The sequence below is a fragment of the Crotalus tigris genome, unplaced genomic scaffold (genome assembly GCF_016545835.1).
Source record: "Crotalus tigris isolate CLP2741 ecotype Arizona unplaced genomic scaffold, ASM1654583v1 scf7180000024302.2721777, whole genome shotgun sequence".
Classification (NCBI taxonomy): Eukaryota; Metazoa; Chordata; class Lepidosauria; order Squamata; family Viperidae; genus Crotalus; species Crotalus tigris.
Genome location: NW_024100474.1, coordinates 405,001 through 425,335, shown reverse-complemented (window position 1 = coordinate 425,335; position 20,335 = coordinate 405,001). Strand labels below are relative to the sequence as shown.

Below are 20,335 nucleotides of genomic sequence, written 5' to 3'. Positions count from 1 at the left end.
TGCCCAGGGCTCCAGGCAGCCCGCACCACCATCCAGCCCCCCCCCACATGGCCTGAGAAGAACAGTGAGGCTCCTCCAGTGGACCATGCCTTGGCACTTGCCCCGGTCCCACCCCCTTCTACCAGAGACCCTCAGGTCTGTCCCACTCCTGCCCAGGCCCCCACAGGCACCCTTGACGCAAATGGTGTAGATCTGGCCATGCCCATCCATTAGGCCACACCCATTCCATCCACGCCCACCCAGTAGGCTGCACCCTCCCTAGCCACACCCACCCAGCCCCCTGAGGCTAACCGCAATGCTGATGCGGCCCTCAATGAAATTGAGTTTGACACCCCTGGACTAGGAGCAGGCAGAGCTGGTAGGGGCAGTGTCAAGCAAGTCATTAGCTTAGAATCGTTATGTTGCTATAAGTGGTCCAGGACCAAAGCCCCTTGAATTTCATTGGTCCTTATCTGGCGCCAATTGAGTATTGAAGCTTAATCGGCTAGATCAGGGCTCTCCAAACTTGCCAACTTTTAAGACTTGTGGGCTTCCAGACTTTAAAACTCTCAACTTTATTAACTTTTAAGATTCGTGGGCTTCGACTCCCAGCATAGCTGGCTGAGGGATTCTGGGAATTGAAGTCCACAGGTCTTCAAAGTTGCCCAAACTTGGAGACCCCCTAGACTAGATTCTTCTACATAATGTCAGGCCTCTCGAGTCATTCTCGGGATGCTGCCATTTTGACGTGGAGGGGGGAGGCTTTACTCTTTGGGAAGGGGGGAAGTTGTGGGCTCTGGGATGTGTGCTTTGTTCCCTCAACCTTTGGTGTATCCCTTTGGGTGTAAAGGGGAGGGAGGCATGTGCCTGGCGCCATCTGCCTTACCTCTGCTCCACTGGGAACCGCGCCTCATCGCTCTTTCACCTTCCAGTTCCCATAACAACTTCACACCTGTGGATTGGCTGGGCAGGGGTTTGAATTGAGGGGTTTAATGTAATGTTTTGCGTGGGAAATGTTCAGATCTTGCCTTGCCTTTCTGCTTTCATTACCTCTCAATAAAAGTTCCTTTTGAAACACTGCCGGTTTCAAGAGTTCTGCTTTCTTGGGAGGATTAGCTGAGTCAGGACCTTACCTGTAGTCTTGAGCAATAAATCCTTTTTGAATGGGCAACTTAACGTGTAGTCCTGATTCTTTGTGCTCGGCATTTATTGTGCTAGCTCTCTCTCTCTCTCTCTCTCTCTCTCTCTCTCTCTCTCTCTCTCTCTCTCTCTCTCTCTCTCTCTCTCTCTCTCTCTCGTTATTTATGTTCAGTATACTGGGAGCTCTGAAAGTCAGCGAACCCTTATAAATTAAGGAAAACTGAAAGAATTTGCTGGTGGGAAATCAAAAGACAGGAACTGAGAAATGGAGTTGGCTCTCATTTCACCCCCCCCCCACCAGGCTTCTGGAGATGGGCAGCCAGAAGCCCACCCTTGCAATTTGGAAACGAAATGCCAAGCTTTCCACGTGCTCACTTTTTCCTTCTGTTCCCCCAGACATTGACGAGTGTGAAATTGGGGCTCACAACTGTGACATGCACGCTTCATGCATCAACATCCCAGGGAGCTTCAGGTGTAAATGCCGTCTGGGCTGGCTCGGCGACGGGTTCAAGTGCAACGGTGAGTGACCAGGGCCAGGGAAGGGCACCTGGCCGTCTGGCCTGGCTTGAGGGGGGACGATGTCTCACCAGCCTCGTCGCATAGTGCAGGGGAGAAGAGTCTCTGAGCCCGAACAAGACGTCCTTGACTTAACAACAGTTCATTTAGGGACTGCTCAAAGTTAACAACAGCACGGGAAAAAGTGATTATGACCATTGTTCACTCTTACGACCGTTCCAGCATCCTCGTGGTCACATGATCAAAATTCGGACACTTGGCTTCATATTTATGAAGGTTGCAGAGTCCCAGGATCCAAGTCTCTTCCAACATTATTATTATTATGGATGATCGCACAGTCAGCCAGATGTTCAGACTGGATTTGGCATTTTGTCTACCTATCGAGTCCTTACCCAGGACCTGGGATAGGAGATGTGGATGTTTGATGGTATTACAGGTATCGTCGCAGGATGGAAGCAATTCCTAGTAAGGCCAACTTTTGCAATTGACTAATAGCGAATTTGTCAATGCCAATTGTGTTCAAGTGGTGCTCCAGTTGTTTTGGGATTCACCCAAGGAGCCTATGACTATTGGTACTACCCTTGCTTGCTTTTGCCACAGTCTTTCTATTTCTATTTGTAGGTCTTTTTATTTTGTTATCTTCTCCAGTTCTTTCTCTTCTATTCTGCTGTCTCCAGGCACTGCCACGTCCACTATCCAGACTTTTTTGTCTTTCTTATCGACAATTGTTAAGTCTGGGGTGTTATGTTGCAGGTGCTTGTCTGTTTGAATTCTGAAGTCCCAGAGCAGTTTAATTTTATCATTTTCTATGACTTTCTCTATTTTATGATCCCACCAGTTTTTGCTTACAGGCAAATGATATTTTTTGCAGATCTTCCAATGCACCATTGTTGCTACTTTGTCATGCCGCTGCTTGTAGTCAGTCTGTGCAATATTATTATTATTATTATTATTATTATTATTATTATTATTATTGTCATCATCATCAACATACGATCCCCTTTTGCGACCTTCTGAAGGCAAAGTCAGTGGGGAAGCCAGATTCACTTAACAACTAGGTTGCTAACTTAACAACTGCAGGGATTCGCTTCACAAATGTGGCGAGGGAGGTTGTAAAATGGGGCAAAACATACACTTTCCTTCTGACCCACAGAAAAAACTTCCTCAAATCCCCAAACAAGTGACCCAGACCTAATCCACATATCAAAGGATAAGGTCTGCAAACACAAAGAGAGTTAATTAAATTAGATCTCCCAGAGCAGCGGTTCTCAACCTGTGGGTCGGGACCCCATTTGGGGTCGAGCGACCATTTCATGGGGGTCACCAAACAATGCAGTCCGCCATTTTTTCCCCCTTTTCCTTAGCTGTGCTACTCCCTTTTATTCTATTGGCTTTTTTTTTTTATTAAAAATTTTTAAATTTTACAAAACAAATCCCCTCCCCAAACCCACCCTCCCATACCCTCCCCCATCTCCCCAAACCTCCCTAACCCTCCCCTAGGCCTCCCAGAGTTGATTACAGGCTTGTCCTAAATATTTCAAAAAGAAAAGAAAAGAAACTTAAAACACATATGAATCCTAAACAAATCTGAATACCTTAAATTAAATAGATTATCTTCTCTAAAAAAATAATAATTAAAATCATTAAACACATTATAATGTACTCTAAACTTTCTTTGAACATCTATACCTATAATATAAAATCTAATATAAATCATAAACAAATCTAAATACATTTAGTTAAACAAATTATACTCCCTCCAAAACACAAATTTAAACATTACTTGAAACTTAAAACATTAGAATAAACAAGTTAAAACTTAAAACATTAACATGAACAAGTTGTACTCCCTCCAAAACACAGATTTAAACATTACTTAAAACTTGAAACTTAAAACATTAGAATCCCCTTATACACATTTAATCAAATTCCATCTTGAAAATAGTAATAATAATAATTACTGATATTATTATCATTCTTTATATACTCCCTCTAAAACGCAAGTTAAAACATTACTTGAAACTTAAAACATTAAAATTCCCTTATGCACATTTAAATCTTTATCAATAACAAACTCCATCGAGAATAAACACATTAAACATTTAAATCTTCACCAATAACAAATCCCATCCACAAAAAACACAGTCCTTATCAGTCTCAATTGTCCATTTTCATTCTCCATCCTTATCATACTAATATTATTATTATCAGTCTCAGTTGTCCATTTTCATTCTCGATCCTTATCAATCTCTAATTTTCATTCTCCGTCCTTATCCTTATCAAGCTCGAAAGAAATGCTTTGAGATCTTCCTTTAAAGATTGCTCCAAAATTCCTGAATCTCCCAACGACTCCGAAGCCAATACCTGTGAGGATTCCTTAAACTCTTTATTCTGTTGGTCTTTACAATTATATGTTGCACGAGTTGTCCTCTGCCCCCTCTCAACTTGTTGAAACCCCTCAAGCTGAGATTTCCCATTTTCCATTTCTTCAGACAACAATTCCACCCTTGAAGATTGCTCCAAAGGCTTTATAAATCTTGCTTCTCCCGCAGATTCAGATACCACTAAATGTGAGGCTTCCTTAACCTTCTTCTGTTGCTGCTTTTCTTTACAGTTGTGTGCTACACAAGTTATCTTCTGCTCCTCAACCTGAGGCCTCCCAAACAAAGGTTCCCCAATTTTCATAAATATAGGCTCTTCAAACTGTAATTCTACATTCTTTTCTTCCAAAGCTTTAAACTTAATAGATGGCGGTGAACATACCCCCAGGACCGAAGTATAAAAATCTTTTGCTTGAGCAACAGTATTAAGTCTATAACATATCCCCAGGTAGTTCACCACCATTCCAATCGGAACATCCCATCTAAACGAGATTCGTCTCTTTTTAAGTTCATCTGCTAAGAAAACAAAGTCCTTTCTTAAAATTTTAGGTGGGATCTCCTTTAAGATTATAACGTCTTGTGAAGCAATTTGAAATCTCTTCTTATAAAAAGCTTGTATGATTTCATTGCGTAAAGATCTTTTTCCAAAATAAATTACCACATCTCTTGGCAAGTTCTTTTGCACTGCCACCACGGAGTTAACTCTAAATAATTTTTCAATTTCGCTAAATATTTCCTCTTTTCTTTTATTCAAAATCACGGCAAAGTCCTTTGCAACCATCTCTTTCAGATCTCCTTGCAAAGACTCTCCCAAGCCTCTTATTCTTAAGGCATATTCCATTTGACCATATTGAAGCATAAGAATCTTATTTTCCATTTCTTTTTCCATACTTTCAATTAATTTCATTAATTCCACTTTTTCAGCTACTTCTTCCACACGGGAATTCAACTTTTCAAGAACAGAAGCAACTCCTTTTAAAGCCAAAGCTATATCTTGCCTCAAAGTCTTATTATTTTCCTCTAAAATCTTTTTCATTTCTGCCCTAATTTGAATTATAACATTTCCCATCATATCTTGCAAATCCTTCACAATTGTTGGCTGGACCACAGAAGAGGGTGGAACTATTGATTTAGGAACTGTAGAGGTCCCTGGGCGCTTTGGAGCCATCTTAAAAAAAAAAAAAAACTTACTCCTTCTTGAAAGTTACAAAAATTCCTTCAAAAAAAAAATCATAACTCCCTCAAAAGAAGAATCATTATGATAAAAAGAAAAAAGGGAGTTAAAAAAAAGGGAGTTAAAATATCCATTCCAATCATTAAAAAGGAAAGGAAAGAAAAGGGGGAGAAGAAACATCAAAAAGCCTGCCTTTTAAAAATACAAAAGACAAAGCGAGAAAGTCAAGCAAAAACAATAATGCTTAAACACCAAAAAGCCAGACTGTTAAAAATACGAAAAACAAAACTAAAAAGTTAAACAACAAGAATAATAATGCTTCTAAAATCCATCCAGTCATTAAAAAAGCAAAAAAAAGGAGAAACCGATCGCCGTTCTAACTTCCCCCCCCCCCCAAAAAAAAACGCCGGAAAGTCTGCCGATCGCCATTTTACTTTCCCTTTCGGCACAAAGTAAAAAGTAAAAGGAGAGAATATAAACATGGAAATAAATCTTTAAACTTGAAATGCATATAAAGTCAAAGAAAGCAAAAAAAATAAATCCTCTAATCAACTCTGTCCGCTTCTAAAAAAACTCACCAGATCACTTAGCAACAGAAATTTTTGGGCTCAATTGTGTGAGCTGACACTACTTGTACGTGAGATTTGCATCCGCGTCTGGATAACCACAGCCGGACCCCCTCAAAATGGAAAGGCGGGTAGTCCTCGACTTATAACGGTTTGTTTAGCAACTGTTCAAAGTTGCAAACAGGCACCGGAAAAAAAAGTCGCTTACATCTGGTCCTCACACTTAACGACTGTCGCAGCGTTCATGTGATCGTGATTTGGGTGCTTGGCGACTGTCAGGGATTTACGACGGTTGCAGCATCCCAGGGTCTTACGAAGTCTCCCTTAACTTTAGCAAGACAAATCTATAGGGAAGTATCAGAGCATGCACAATCTTATTGTGCTGAGGTAACTCAGGAGTAAATGCAGTACACAGTGGTTTGTAATTAAATGTGGTTTATATTACACTATATCTGTAAATATACACTAGAAATAAAATACATACACGTGGTGAGAATTCAGCAAACTCCAATACACGGCGTTATAGCAGTCAAATGGTTGAGAGAGAAAAAGACTACAGCAAGAAAAAACCTTCCCTTTTATACTCAGCCTCTTAAAGGCACAGACACGGACCCTGCTGAGTCATTCCTAATATGGCACCACCCTATCATTGCATCATCCACATTACATTACACCTTTACCTCAGGGCTCTTCAACCTTTTCACCCACTGTACCACTTTTAGGATATGGCAACATCCGAGTACCACCAGTCGCCTACAAGGGGTCAAAAACTTGATGACCAAAAAAAAAAAAAGGAAAAAAGTGATAAAAGTATAGGTAGTCCTCAACTTACAACAGTTCGCTTAGTGACTGTTCGAAGTTACAATGGCACTGAAAAAAGTGCCCCCCAAGGCACAGCCAAGCAAGACGCCTGCCTGCCCACCTGGCGGCACTCTTCCTCCTGTCCGAGGTTTTCATTGTTGTGAGCGTTTCTGTTGAGGATTGTCAGCGGGGGTGGGGTGGGGGTGTGTGTTTGGTTTTAATCCCCCCGTCTGCTGGGTGGTTGCAGCAGGTTTTGGTCACTTCGCATGACCCTGGGACACTGTGACCGTCATAAATATGAATCAGTTGCCAAGCATCTGAATATAAATCACAAGACCCTGGAGAGGCTGCAACATTCCAGCTGATCGGCGCTTCTTCTGGGCTCAGCAGAAGCACCAGGATCAGTGCTGCTTTCCAGCTGATTGGTGCTTCTTCTGGGCTCAGCAGAAGCACTAGGATCATCACCGAGCTCCAGCTGGAGTCTGGCGCTGATTCTGGGGCTTCCGCTGAGCCCTGACAGTCCCGAAGAAGCGCTGTTCAGCTGGAGAGCGGCATTGATCCTGGCGCTTCCGCTGAGCCCTGACAGCCCTGCAGCTCCAGCCGTCTCTCGCTCAGGCTTGTGTGGTGCTGCCACCGGTTCAGCTGATTCCCCTGCCCCGCTACCACTTTTCTAGGATGGTCGCGTACCTCCTACCAGGGGCCAATGTACCACAGGTGGTACCCGTACCACTGGTTGAAAAGCCCTGCTTTACATAAGCTGTTTAGCTGTTAAATTATTATCCCGACAGGAAGCCAGCAGGGAAAGTCACAAATTGTGGTCCTGTAATGTCTCATTTAACAACCACAGCGATTCGCTTAAGGACCGTGCGGAAAAAAAAGGTTCTAAAATCATGTGCAGTCATGGGATGCCTCCCTTAAATAGAGGCAGCGCTTCACCACCAATTTGCTTGTCCAGTGTCAGAGGGTTCCACAGGCAGTGGGGCTACGCAGGTGAGACGTTCCCCCTTCATCTCCTTCTTTCTCCTTTCCAGATCTAGACGAGTGTGCCACCGAGGGGCACAGCTGCAACCTCAACGCCAACTGTCTGAACACGCCGGGCTCGTTCCGCTGCGCGTGCCAGGAAGGCTTCGGCGGTGACGGCTACTCCTGTTCGGGTGAGTGTAGAAATGTTCAGTTCTTTATTTATTTATAAAATTTATCGGCTGCCCATCTTAGCATCGGGTACCTCTGGGCAGCTGACGGTTACATAAAATCTAAAACAGAAAAAGTTAAAGTCAAACCTTACAAACCAAAGATAGACGGCAGGGTGGGTGGGTGGGGTGGAGATGGGATCTGTTATTACTCAATAAACCTCCTCCGTTGTCCCAAAGATGCTGTCATGTGTCTGAGTAATGAAACACTTCAAAGAACGTTCAGGCATGGTTGGCGCAGCACCGTTTCGCGACCCCCGTGAAATGGTCATTCGACCCCAAATGGGGTCCTGACCCACAGGTTGAGAACCGCTGCTTTAGAGGGCCATTGAGGCTGCTTTGACCCTGAGGACTCAGACAAACCTCCAAGTTCCACACTCTTCAGAGCACAGATAAACCTCCAAGTGGCCTCAACGACTCTCAGAGAGAGTACTAATGACCAGAGGACTGCAAGGAGTATAAATCCGTCCCTTTTGCACCCTCCAGTCAGAACTGAAGAAGCTTCTTGGATGAGAAGCGAAACGTCTTCAAAGCAAAACAAGGAAGTCCAATTGCTTCTTGAAAAAGCACCTTTGAGATGGGTGTTGACGTTCAATCAGGCAGCTGGTCGAGAAAGGCTGGGCGACCCCCTCCACAGGGGCCATGGGGTCCTTGGTGCTTTTAAAAACTTCTGCAAAGTTCCTAATCAATGTCTACATTAGTGGGCAACTAGTTAAATGAATTCTCTTGACGCCGGAAAAGAAAGCACAAAATATTGTAGGCAGAAGATCCTTTTCTAAACAGGCATCACAACGTCCTCCGAATCAAGTCAGGAAGAGGGTTGAGGGCTTCGCGGGGGCCCTACCTCACCGATAACTCGGGATTCAAGTTTGCAATTCCCATCTTCACAATTTAGCAACGTAACCCCTTCTTCTTTGAGCAAGGGGGATTGATGAGACGTGTGAGACGTTTTATACCCAAATATATTTTATTCTTCGTACTGTTTCCAAATATATTTTGATTAACTCTATTTGTGTTTGCAGACCTTATCCTTTGATACGTGGATAAGGTCCACATATCAAAGTCCCTGGATATTAACACCATCTCTTGGGAACTCCTGGCGCATGATCGACCGACATTTATACCCAAGTTTTATACCCAAATATATTTTATTCTTCGTACTGTTTTATACCCAAATATATTTTGTTCTTCGTACTGTTTAAAATATGAACAGACTCCACAGTAGTCTGAGAATCCGTGTCTCCACTAGGTAATTGACAGTCAAGCTGAAACTAAGTTAATCAACTAAAACTTCCTCAAACTCCCCAAATAAATTACCTGGATCTTGTTGTTCGTCCATCGATTTTTCAATGAAGACCTTGACATCTTGTGGGTTATGGGCCATCAACGATGTGTCCGTAGGTGGCTAATAAGACCGATGTTAGCACGGAATGTTCTGCCACATACTGAACAAAGAAATGTAAACACTGTTACTTCAGCATTTACAGCTCTGGCTTTGCGGAGTGCTCGCTTCTCTTGCGCCAAGATTGTCCTTCTGTGTTCATATGTCTGGCAACCCTGGTACACCAAGGTGCGCCATGTCGGTCGATCATGCGCCAGGAGTTCCCAAGAGATGGTGTTAATATCCAGGGACTTTGATATGTGGACCTTATCCACGTATCAAAGGATAAGGTCTGCAAACACAAATAGAGTTAATCAAATTAGGCTTCCCACAGGAACTGCATGTTCACAAGAATAAACATCACAGACATACCTACACACACACACACACACACACACACACACACACACACCCCTCAAGTGTCATCCTAGAATCAGCACGTAGGCACTTCCACACCCCAGACAGTCTCCCCTATAAAAGTCTGTCCCTGTGCCCCATTTCTCTGCAGCTGCCCCTAAAGGCAAACTCTTTGCTTTTTTCTTTCCTCACAGCTGTCTGGATCCCACTTTTTTTTATTATTATTATTCTTGCGTAGCCCCAGCTTGAGTTGGAACCCCAAATTATTCTTCTGACAGACTCTGTGAATTTTCTTGGCTCTGAGTCAGCCTGCTGCATCTTCCTTTTTTTATTATTAAAAAGTTTTATAAAAATTACAATATCAACCCACCCAAACCCCCCTCTCCCTCCCCCACTTCCCAGAGCTGAATACAGGGTTACAAATATGATAATCATAATCTAACTAACATTACCAACTATGTAAATAACCAAATCCATAATGCACTTTAACTCCCCTTTAACATAAATATAAACAAATTAAAAGTAAACATAATAATAATGAGAACATAAACAAATTAATATCCTAATTATTAAGCGATACAGTCCCCAAATAGTTAAACAATGCTAATACTAAAAATAATAATAATATCATAATAATACTCTAAAATTCACTCATAAGCTAAATGAAACTTTTAGTCCCATATTTATTCTGAATATAATTTATCCATTTTCTCCAGACCGAAATGTATCTTTCTTGTGAATGAGCCTTCAAATAAGCAGAAATCTTAGCCATTTCTGCTAAATTTGACACTTTAATCGTCCATTCTTCTATAGTAGGCAAGCAATCCTTCTTCCAATATTGCCCTACTAATAACCTTGTGGCTGTTATCAAATTCAACATCAAATTAATTTCTTCAGCATCACAATCTGTAATAACACCCAATAAAAATAATTGTGGGGTAAACTTTATCTTTCTCCTAAAAATCTGTTGAATGTTCCACCAAATCTTAATCCAAAAGGCTTTTATATTTCTACAAGCCCACCCTATATGAAAATAAGGGGCATCCAAACTACCACATCTCCAACATTTGGGCTGTAAATTAGGATACACACAAGACAACTTTTGAGGATCCAGATGCCATCTATAAAACATTTTATAAAAATTTTCTCTTAAATTTTGCGCCTGGGTAAATTTTACATTTCTAACCCAAATTACCTCAGCATCTTCCTTTTTTCGTTCCCCAGAAGGCCTACTTCCCCCCCCCTCCCCAAATCCTCCTAGGCATTAAAAATGGTGCAGAATACAATTCAGTTATCCAACTACGCTAAAACAAAACAAAAAAAGTTGGGTGAGCAGCAAGGGTCTTGGGGCACTGAAGAGGGAAGTGGGATGCACTTTCGATCCATCCGTAAGCCTTGTTGAGCTTGGAAATGGCCATGTCTCCGTGGCAGCCATGTTGTGAGTGTGCCCATGACATCCCTTCAGAGTCCCCATGGAATCTGCCTGACTAGGAAGGTTGCAACCCTCTGATTGAATCGCTCCAGCTAACCGGCAGTTTGGGGGTGATACCGGAGGAGCTTGACAGGGTATTTTCTGTGTGATTGTCGACCAAGAGGAAGGCCTTGTCAAGACTGATTCACCCCTTCACCTGAATTTTCTCGCTCGACAAAAAACAGACTAGAGCAGTGGTTCTCAATCTTTTTAATGCCGCGACTCCCAACCGGTCGCAAGTCGAGGACTACTCAACCGGTCGTAAGTCAAGGACTACTCAACTGGCGCAGCACCGTTTGCAGAATGGGACTTTTGGCGGGCTCAGCAGGGCAGAGACAGCCTGGACAATTCCTATTGGCTTTGGAAAGCCAATAGAATTAGACTCTATTCAAGAGAGTCTATTCTATTGGCTTTCAAAAGCCAATAGAATAAAAGGGAGTAGCACAGCTAAGGAAAAGGGGGGAAAAAATGGCGGACTGCGTTGTTTGGTGACCCCCGTGAAATGGTCGTTCGACCCCAAATGGGGTCCCGACCCACAGGTTGAGAACCACTGGACTAGAGATTGTGGAATGGAATGCAAAGGTGGGAGGAATGGTATCTAGGCCAAGGGTCCCCAACCTGTGGGACTCAGCCCATTACCGGGTCATGGCCTGCTGGCCACCGGGCCACAGAACAGCTGGCCAGTACATGCACTCACTCCCACTCGTGCTAGCACCGCTGCTACGCAAACAGAGCGCCACGTGGCAAAAACAGGGTGCTACTAGCGTGCACACGTAAAATGCTTCCTCCTCCCTTTCCCTCTGGTCCGCCGAGAAGGGTTGGCAACTTCTGATCTAGGCCAGGGGTCCCCAACCCCTGGTCCGTGGACTGGTACTGGGCCGTGGATTGCCAGCAGCCGGTCCGCACAAACAAGCAAAGCCCCATCCGTGGGATGCAGGCAGCACACAAAACCACACACTCTTTGGTCTGTGGAAAAACCTCTCTCCACAGAACCAGTCCCTCTGAGGCATCTTTGAGAGCCTGCAAGAACGCCAAGGTCACTAACGCAGGTGCTCGATGGAGAAGTGGCCTGTTTCCATAACAAGAAGAAGTATTACTATTGGACAATGTGAACACCCGGTGGGTGGGGGCGAGGGAATCTATTGTTTAATTAAGCAAGCCTTCGAGTGGGAAAACCGGAGCTGGTTTCACTTCTTCTGTGCCAATGTAAATTTTCAGCAAAGTATTATACTCTCGGTAAAATTATGTCCCTGAAGTTTCTTTTTCTGGAAATGCCAGCTGGACAGTTGACAGGCCTGACCCTGCCTCCTTTTTCCCTCCCAGATGTGGACGAATGCGCCGACAATGTCAACCTCTGTGAGAACGGGCAGTGTCTCAACGCCCCCGGGGGCTACCGGTGTGAGTGCGAAATGGGCTTCAACCCAACTGATGACAGCAAGGCTTGCCAAGGTGAGCTGATTTAGGATAAGAAGAATGGTTGCAGACACTGGGTTTTAGAGATGCACAAAAGGCCAGCGAAATTGCTGCCAGTGTTTAGAGCAGCGTTTCTCAACGTTCGTGTGACGGCGACCCCCGTCACACGGACGCGCCGTGCATGCGCAGCGGCGCCCCCTGAGGGGGGAATGGCAGATCGCGTTGTTTGGCGACCCCCATAAAATGGTCGTTCGACCCCAAATGGGGTCGCGACCCATAGGTTGAGAACCGCTGCTTTAGAGGTTTATGTGTGTGAAAGAGAGAGAAAGAAGAGAGAATCAAGATCCCGTGAAGTGTTAATACCACTCTACAAGGCCTTGGGAAGGCCACACTTGGAACACTGCATCCAGGTTTGGTCACCCCGATGTAAAAAAGATGTTGAGACTCTAGAAAGAGTACAGAGAAGAGCAACAAAGATGATTAGGGGTCTGGAGGCTAACGCAAATAAGGAATGGCTGTTGGAATTGAGTATATCTAGTTTAACGAACAGAAGGACAAGGGGGGATATGATAGCAGTATTTCAATATCTCAGTGGCTGCCCCAAAGAAGAAGCAGTCAAGCTATTCTCCAAAGTGCCTGAAGGCAGGAGAAGAAACAACGGATGGAAACTCATCAAGGAGAGAAGCAACCTGGAACTAAGGAGAAACTTCCTGACAGTTTAGAACAATTAATCAGTGGAACAACCTGCCTCCAGAAGTTGTGAATGCTCCAACACTGGAGGTCTTTAAGAAGAGAGAATGTTGAGGTTAAAATGTGCTGTGTTTCCTTGCAGACATTGATGAATGCACCTTCCAAAATATCTGCGTTTTCGGCACCTGCCAGAATCTTCCCGGGATGTTCCGCTGCGCCTGTGATGATGGATACGAGCTGGACAGGAGTGGCGGCAACTGCACAGGTGAGCGGGAAAGACCCATCGTGGCTCCAGGTGGTCCTATTCATTGGGTGGATTTCCGAAGTTGCTGCCGAAAAAACAACCATCACAGCATCCCCACGGTCACCTGATCAAGTGGCATGTATTTCTGACGTTTGATTGATTGATTGATATGGTCTAGGATCTCCTACTTGAGCACGGGGCTGGACTAGAACAGGGCTTTTCAACCAGTGGTACACAACTATCCTAGAAAAGTGATAGTGGGGCAGGGGAATGAGCTGAACCGGTGGCAGCACCACACAAGCCGAAGCGAGAGACGGCTGGAGCTGCAGGGCTGTCGAGACTCAGTGGAAGCACCAGGATCAGCGCCAGGATCCAGCTGGAGCTCGGTGCTGATCCTGGGGCTTCTGCTGAGCCCAGAAGAAGCGCCGATCAGCTGGAATGTTGCAGCCTCTCCAGGGTCTTGTGATTTACATTCAGATGCTTGGCAACTGATTCATATTTATGACGGTCACAGTGTCCCAGGGTCATGCGAAGTGACCAAAACCTGCTGCAACCACCCAGCAGACGGGGGGAATAAAAACCAAACACTCCTCCCCCCATCCCAACCCCTCTGCCAATCCCCAACAGAAACGCTCACAACAATGGAAACCTCGGACAGGAGGAAGAGCACGGCCGGGCGGGCAAGCAGGTGTCTTGCTCAGCTGTGGCTGGGGGGGGGGCACTTTTTTCAGTGCCATTGTAACTTCGAACAGTCACTAAGCAAACTGTTGTAAGCGGAGGACTACCTGCACTTTATCACATTTTTCCTTTTTTGGGGGGGGGGTCGCTAGGCGACTGGTGGTACTCAGATATTGCCATATCCTAAAAATGGTACAATGAGTGAAAATGTTGAAAAGCCCTGGACTAGATGATCTCCAAGGTCTTTTCCAGCTCTATTCAGATTGATTGATTGATTTTGATTGATTCATTGATTGATTGAAATGATCTAGGATCTCCTACTTTGAGCAGGGGGTTGGACTAGAACAATGGTTCTCAACCTTTTTAATGCCGCGACCCCCAACTGGTCGTACGTCAAGGACTACTCAACCCGTCATAAGTCGAGGACTACTCAACTGGCGCAGCACCGTTTGCAGAATGGGACTTTTGGTGGGCTCAGCAGGGCAGAGACAGCCTGGACAATTCCTATTGGCTTTTGAAAGCCAATAGAATTAGACTCTATTCAAGAGAGTCTATTCTATTGGCTTTCAAAAGCCAACAGAATAAAAGGGAGTAGCATAGCTAAGGAAAAGGGGAAAAAATGGCGGACTGCGTTGTTTGGCAACCCCCTGAAATGGTCGTTCAACCCCAAATGGGGTCCCGACCCACAGGTGGAGAAGCACTGAGCTAGAAGACCTCCAAGGTCCCTTCCAGCCCTATTCTGATTGATTGATTGATTGATTGATTGATTGATTGATTGAAATGATCTAGGATCTCCTCCTTGAGCAGGGGGCTGGACTAGAAGACCTCCAAGGTCCCTTCCAAAGCTCTTCCATGAGAGAGATCTCCAGCTTCAGACCCAGGCCTGGGGAGGGGGCAGTAATTCCTCCCCTCCCACCCCTGATGTCCCTGCCTTGGCTCAGCTCTTCCCCTCTTCCCACTCCTCCATCCAACCTCGGTTGCAAACACACAAGCCAAGGAGAGGGCCACCTCAGGGTGGCCGGCCAGCGCCTGTGGTTCGGCAGCTCCTTCCGCCCAGGACGGGACACCATCAGCAATTCCCAGACCGCCTTTAACTCCTTTCCCATCTCTCTCCGTCTCTCCGGACAGACATCAACGAGTGTGCTGATCCGGTGAACTGCATCAACGGGCTTTGCGTCAACACGCCGGGTAGCTACCTCTGCAACTGTCCTCAGGACTTTGAGCTGAACCCTACCGGCGTGGGGTGTGTCGGTAAGGAGGATCCATCCCCACAGGGTCTCCATGTTTCCCGGGCGCGGTGGTTTCCCAATACTCTTTATTTATTAAATGTATCTGCCACCTGTCGCTTATCGCGCTGAGAAGCAACTCTGGGCAGCTTCCTATTAAAATCATAAATATTAACAAGGTGAAGCTGGTCCTGTCGTGGTTAGAATGCGGCACTGCAGGCTAATTCTGCCCACTGTCAGTAGTTTGATCCTCTAACCGGCTCAAGGTTGACTCAGCCTTCCGTCCTTCCAAGGTCGGTAAAAGGAAGACTCAGATTGCTGGGGGCAAATAGGCTGACTTTGTAAACCGCTCAGAGAGGGCTGTAAACCACTGTGAAGCGGTATATAAGTGCTAATTGCTAAATGCAGAAATTTTTAAAAAGCGAAATATAAGAACACATCCAGTTTTCTCCCCCCCCCCCTTGGATGCTTTCTAAAATGGGCCTCGCTGAAAGAAGATCAAGCTGGTCCTGCTTGGCCTAGCTAGCCCAACGCCTTGAACGACAAACTCCATAGCCCCAGCCCCACATTGAAAAAGCCCAAGTAGAAACCGTTATCAAAGACAGGTCCTCATTTCGACGCGATTCGGTTCTTCCTCTCGTTTCTCCAAGCCGTAGTCAAGATTTGCAAGCCTCACTGATCCTTTTTAAATGATTGTTGTTTGTTGGTTTATCATCTGGTTTATTATAATTATAATTACGATTCTTTCTATCCCTGGAGCAGAAAGAGTCTGCCAGTCAGGGAGTTGGTCATCCTAGCCCGCTGCTTCTCCACCTTGGCCACTTTAAGATCTGTGGACCTTAATTCCCAGAATTCTGTCTGGCTAGGGAATTCTGGGAGTTGCAGTCCACCATCTTGAAGTGGCTAAGGTTGAGAAACACACTGGGCTAGCCGACGACATGATGCCTGCTGCATTGGGGGAAAGAAAAAAAAGAATACATACCCTTGGAAAAGCAGAATTTGTCGACATGTGTTGGATACACAACTGACTCTCAGATGCATCTTGTACCTAAAGACCCCCACCCAACTAGAGATGGGAAGGTCTGGAAAAAAAAACTGGAAAAATTGGGGTGGGGGGAAAACAGAGGGGGGGTTCCCCTTTTTTTCCAAAGCCGTTTGGGAAAAAAACTGTTTTTTCCCCCCAGTTTTTTTTCCCAGGCCTTCCTATCTTCGTGCTCTTCCCGGTGCAGTTCTTTTTTTCCCCTTCATTCTCCTTCTTTTTTTTTATTAAAAGTTTTACAAATTTAATACAATATAACCCAGATCCCTCCCACCCCTTTCCCCCCCCCACTTCCCAGAGCTGATTACAGGGCAACAAATAAACAAACATAATCTAACTAACATTAACCAACTATACTATCAACCAAATCCATAACACACTTTAACTCCTTTTCAAAACAAGTATTAACGAATTAAAAACAAAAATGATAATATAATTAAACCATAGTACTAAAAATAATATAAATTCAACCATATTGAACTGTTAATAATTATCTAAAATCTACTCATACGCAAGATAGTACTTTTCAGTCTCATATTTCTTTTGAATGTGATCAATCCATCTTCTCCAAACCATAATATATTTTTCTTGTGACTGGTCCTTCAAACAGGCAGAGATTTTCGCCATGTCTGCTAAATTAGACACCTGAAGTATCCATTCTTCCAAAGTAGGCAGTGAGTTTTTCTTGCGATATTGCCCCACCAATAATCTTGCAGCTGTTATAAGATTCAGCATCAAATTTATTTATTTATTTATGAGACTTATATACCGAAGGAGATAAGAAGGGAGAGGGAAGGAAGGAAGGAAGGAAGAAAGAAAGGGAGGAGATAAGGGAGAGGGAAAGAAGGAAGGAAGGAAGGAAGGAAGGAAGGAAGGAAGGAAGGAAGGAAGGAAGGAAGGAAGGAAGGAAGGAAGGAAGGAAGGAAGGAAAAAAGTAATGAGGCAAGGGAAAAGGAGAGGGGAGGGGAGGAGAGACAGGAAGGAAGGAAGGCCTTGGAAGGAAAAAAAGAAAGAAAGAAAGAAAGAAAGAAAGAAAGAAAGAAAGAAGAGGCAAAGGAAAAGGAGAGCAGAGGGGAGGGGAGGAAAGACAGGAAGGAAGGAAGGAAGGAAGGAAGGAAGGAAGGAAGGAAGGAAGGAAGGAAGGAAGGAAGGAAGGAAACAGCAATTTTATTTATTTATTTATGAGACTTATATACTGCTTTAAGTGCGAGCACTCTCTAAGCGGTGTACACCAGTAAGCAATGTATATATATATTTACATGGCCCCCAACAATCTGGGTCCTCATTTGACCTACCCCGGAAGGATGGAAGGCTGAGTCAACCTTGAGCCGGTGAGATTTGAACCGCTGACCTGCTAAACACAGTCAGCTAAAGCGGCCTGCAGTACTTGCACTCTAACTGCTGCGCCACTTCGGCTCAAATTGATTTCTTTATCATCAAAATCTACAATAATACCCAGCAAGAATAATTGCAGAGTAAACTTTATCTTTCTCTTAAAAATCTGTTTAGTATTCCACCAAATCTTAATCCAAAAAGCTTTTATATCTCTACAAGTCCACCCTTCATTCTCTTTCTGTCTCTCTCCCTTTCTCCTTCCTACCCAGACACCCGAGTGGGCAACTGTTTCCTGGACACGCAAGACCGCGGCGATGGCGGCATCTCCTGCAGTGCAGAAATCGGCGTGGGGGTCACCCGGGCTTCCTGTTGCTGCTCCCTGGGCCGGGCCTGGGGCAACCCGTGCGAACTCTGCCCAGCCGCCAACACCAGTGAGTAGGGCAGCCGTGCCCACCGGGCTGCATCGTTTGACTGGCGTCTGCCAGAATTTGGTTTGGGCCATGGATTAATTGACGAGTGGAGCAGCTTGACCCTCCTCCGAAGCTGTAGGTGCTTCGTCACTGGTAGAGACTGGACAGGCTCTGGTCTGGAATGGGGTGAGCAGTGGATTGGACTAGAAGACCTCCCGGGGTCCTTCCCAGCTCTGTTCTGATGGATTGATTGATTTCCTGTGGCTGGGTGGCAGGCACTAATGTAGCAACGCAATAGAAGCGACACTTTAAAAATTCGAAACAAAATCGCAACAAACGCGTCGGAGACGTGATGACATAATCGGTCAGTGTCGCCTCTCTCCTGGTCAGATCATGCCCTGGTGTCTTTGAATAAGAGAATAGCAGACCTTGGAGATCTTCTAGTCCAGTGGTTCTCAACCTTCCTAATGCCGCGACCCCTGACCATGTGGTCGTAAGTCGAGGACTACCTGTATTTCCCTGCGGGAGGGGCAGGAGGAGGTGCGCACACTCCGCCTCCTCTCCTGCGGCTGGAGCGCATGCTGGGCAGGCCGAGGGTGCACACAGGCCATTGCCCAGCAACCAACTCGGCCCGGGAGTGCCGCGCATGCGTGGTGCCGCCCCCTGCGCCGGCCAAGGCGTAGCTGGCAAGGGGCAGCGACGGCGCAGGGCGACCACCGGCTGGGCCACCAGCTGGCCCAGCCCAAGGGAGGTAAGGCACCCGCCGGGCCCCACGCACGCCAGCAACCCTCCCTGTGCCCGCCGGCCTCCCACCTCCCACCCCTGGCCCTCTTTTACTTACATTTTTAGTAGTTGCTCAGCAGGGAGTGGTGGAAGCTTCCAGACAGCTCACCTTCGCTGCAGACAACTTGCAGCACCTTTTGCAGAATGGGACTTTTGGCGGGCTCAGCAGGGCAGAGACAGCCTGGACAATTCCTATTGGCTTTTGAAAGCCAATAGAATTAGACTCTATTCAAGAGAGTCTGTTCTATTGCCTTTCAAAAGCCAATAGAATAAAAGGGAGTAGCACAGCTAAGGAAAAGGGGAAAAAAAATGGTGGACTGCGTTGTTTGGCGACCCCCGTGAAATGATCGTTCGACCCCAAATGGGGTCTCGACCCACAGGTTGAGAACCACTATTCTAGTCCCACCTCCCAGTGCTGCAGGACTTGGGTTTGGCTAGTCTGGAGAAAAGAAGAAATAGGGGAGACATGAAAGCAGCGTTCCAGTATTTGAGGGGCTGCCACAAAGAAGAGGAGGGGGTCATGTTATTCACCAAAGCACCAGAGGGCAGGAGGAGAAACAATGGTTGGAAACTGACCAAAGAGAGAAGCAACCTGGAATTAAGGAGAAACTTCCTGACAGTGAGGACAATTAACCAGTGGAACTCCTTGCCTCCAGAAATTGTGGGCGCTCCATCACTGGAGGATTTTAAGAAGAAGCTAGACTTGTTTGAGATGGTATAGGTTCTCCTGCTTGAGCAGGTGGCTGGACTAGAAGACCTCCAAGGTCCCTTCCAGCTTCTATTCTATTCTATTCTATTCTATTCTATTCTATTCTATTCTATATTCTGCTCTATTCTATTCTATTCCATTCCTTATTCTATTCTATTCCATTCCTTATTCTATTCTATTCTATTCTATTCTATTCTATTCTATTCTATTCTATTCTATTCTATTCTATTCTATTCTATTCTATTCTATTCTATTCTTGGAAAGCTGTTTCAAAAAATAGTATTTTTCAACCTTGGCCATGCTGGCTGGGGAATTCTGGGAGTTGAAGTCCTCCCGTCTTGAAGTGGCCAAGATTGAAATAAAGATGCCTAAAACTTCTAAACTCTGTCTAGAATTCACTTCTCACCCTACAGCCGAATACAAGACCCTCTGTCCGGGCGGCGAAGGCTTCCGTCCCAATCCCATCACGGTCATTTTGGAAGGTAGGTCAGTGGGTCACCTGGGTGGGAGGGGGAGACCTGAAAAATGATCTCTCGGGCCTGCCTGAACTTAGAGACCCTCTGAAATTCAGCGCCGGAGAGGGTCTTTGGATGCCCAAACCCTTGCATATTTAAAAAAAAACAAAAACCCATCCTGTTATTGATTACAGTCCTGGGAAAATTCCCTGGCTTTAAAAAGAACATTGCAAGGGCATCATTTTTATTGGGGTGATGAACTTGTGGGCAGAGGCATCAGATCTGAGCTAAACAGAGACACCCCCCCCCCCAAAAAAAGCAGCAGTTTTGGCTGCAGAAGAAAGCAAACTATTGGATTGGATTGATTCAGGCTGATCCTTTAATCAAGAGTTTGGCA

The 20,335-nt window shown here is 45.3% G+C and overlaps 1 protein-coding gene across 1 annotated transcript in view; it reads left to right on the top strand.

The window, feature by feature from the left end:
* Positions 1 to 20,335, top strand: part of FBN3 (fibrillin 3) — a 169,788-nt gene that overhangs the window by 102,504 nt on the left and 46,949 nt on the right. The window contains 7 exon segments of the mRNA XM_039324520.1: positions 1,516 to 1,638; positions 7,589 to 7,711; positions 12,280 to 12,405; positions 13,202 to 13,324; positions 15,110 to 15,232; positions 17,851 to 18,012; positions 19,897 to 19,965. Of these exon segments, the coding sequence (XP_039180454.1) occupies positions 1,516 to 1,638; positions 7,589 to 7,711; positions 12,280 to 12,405; positions 13,202 to 13,324; positions 15,110 to 15,232; positions 17,851 to 18,012; positions 19,897 to 19,965 (849 nt within the window).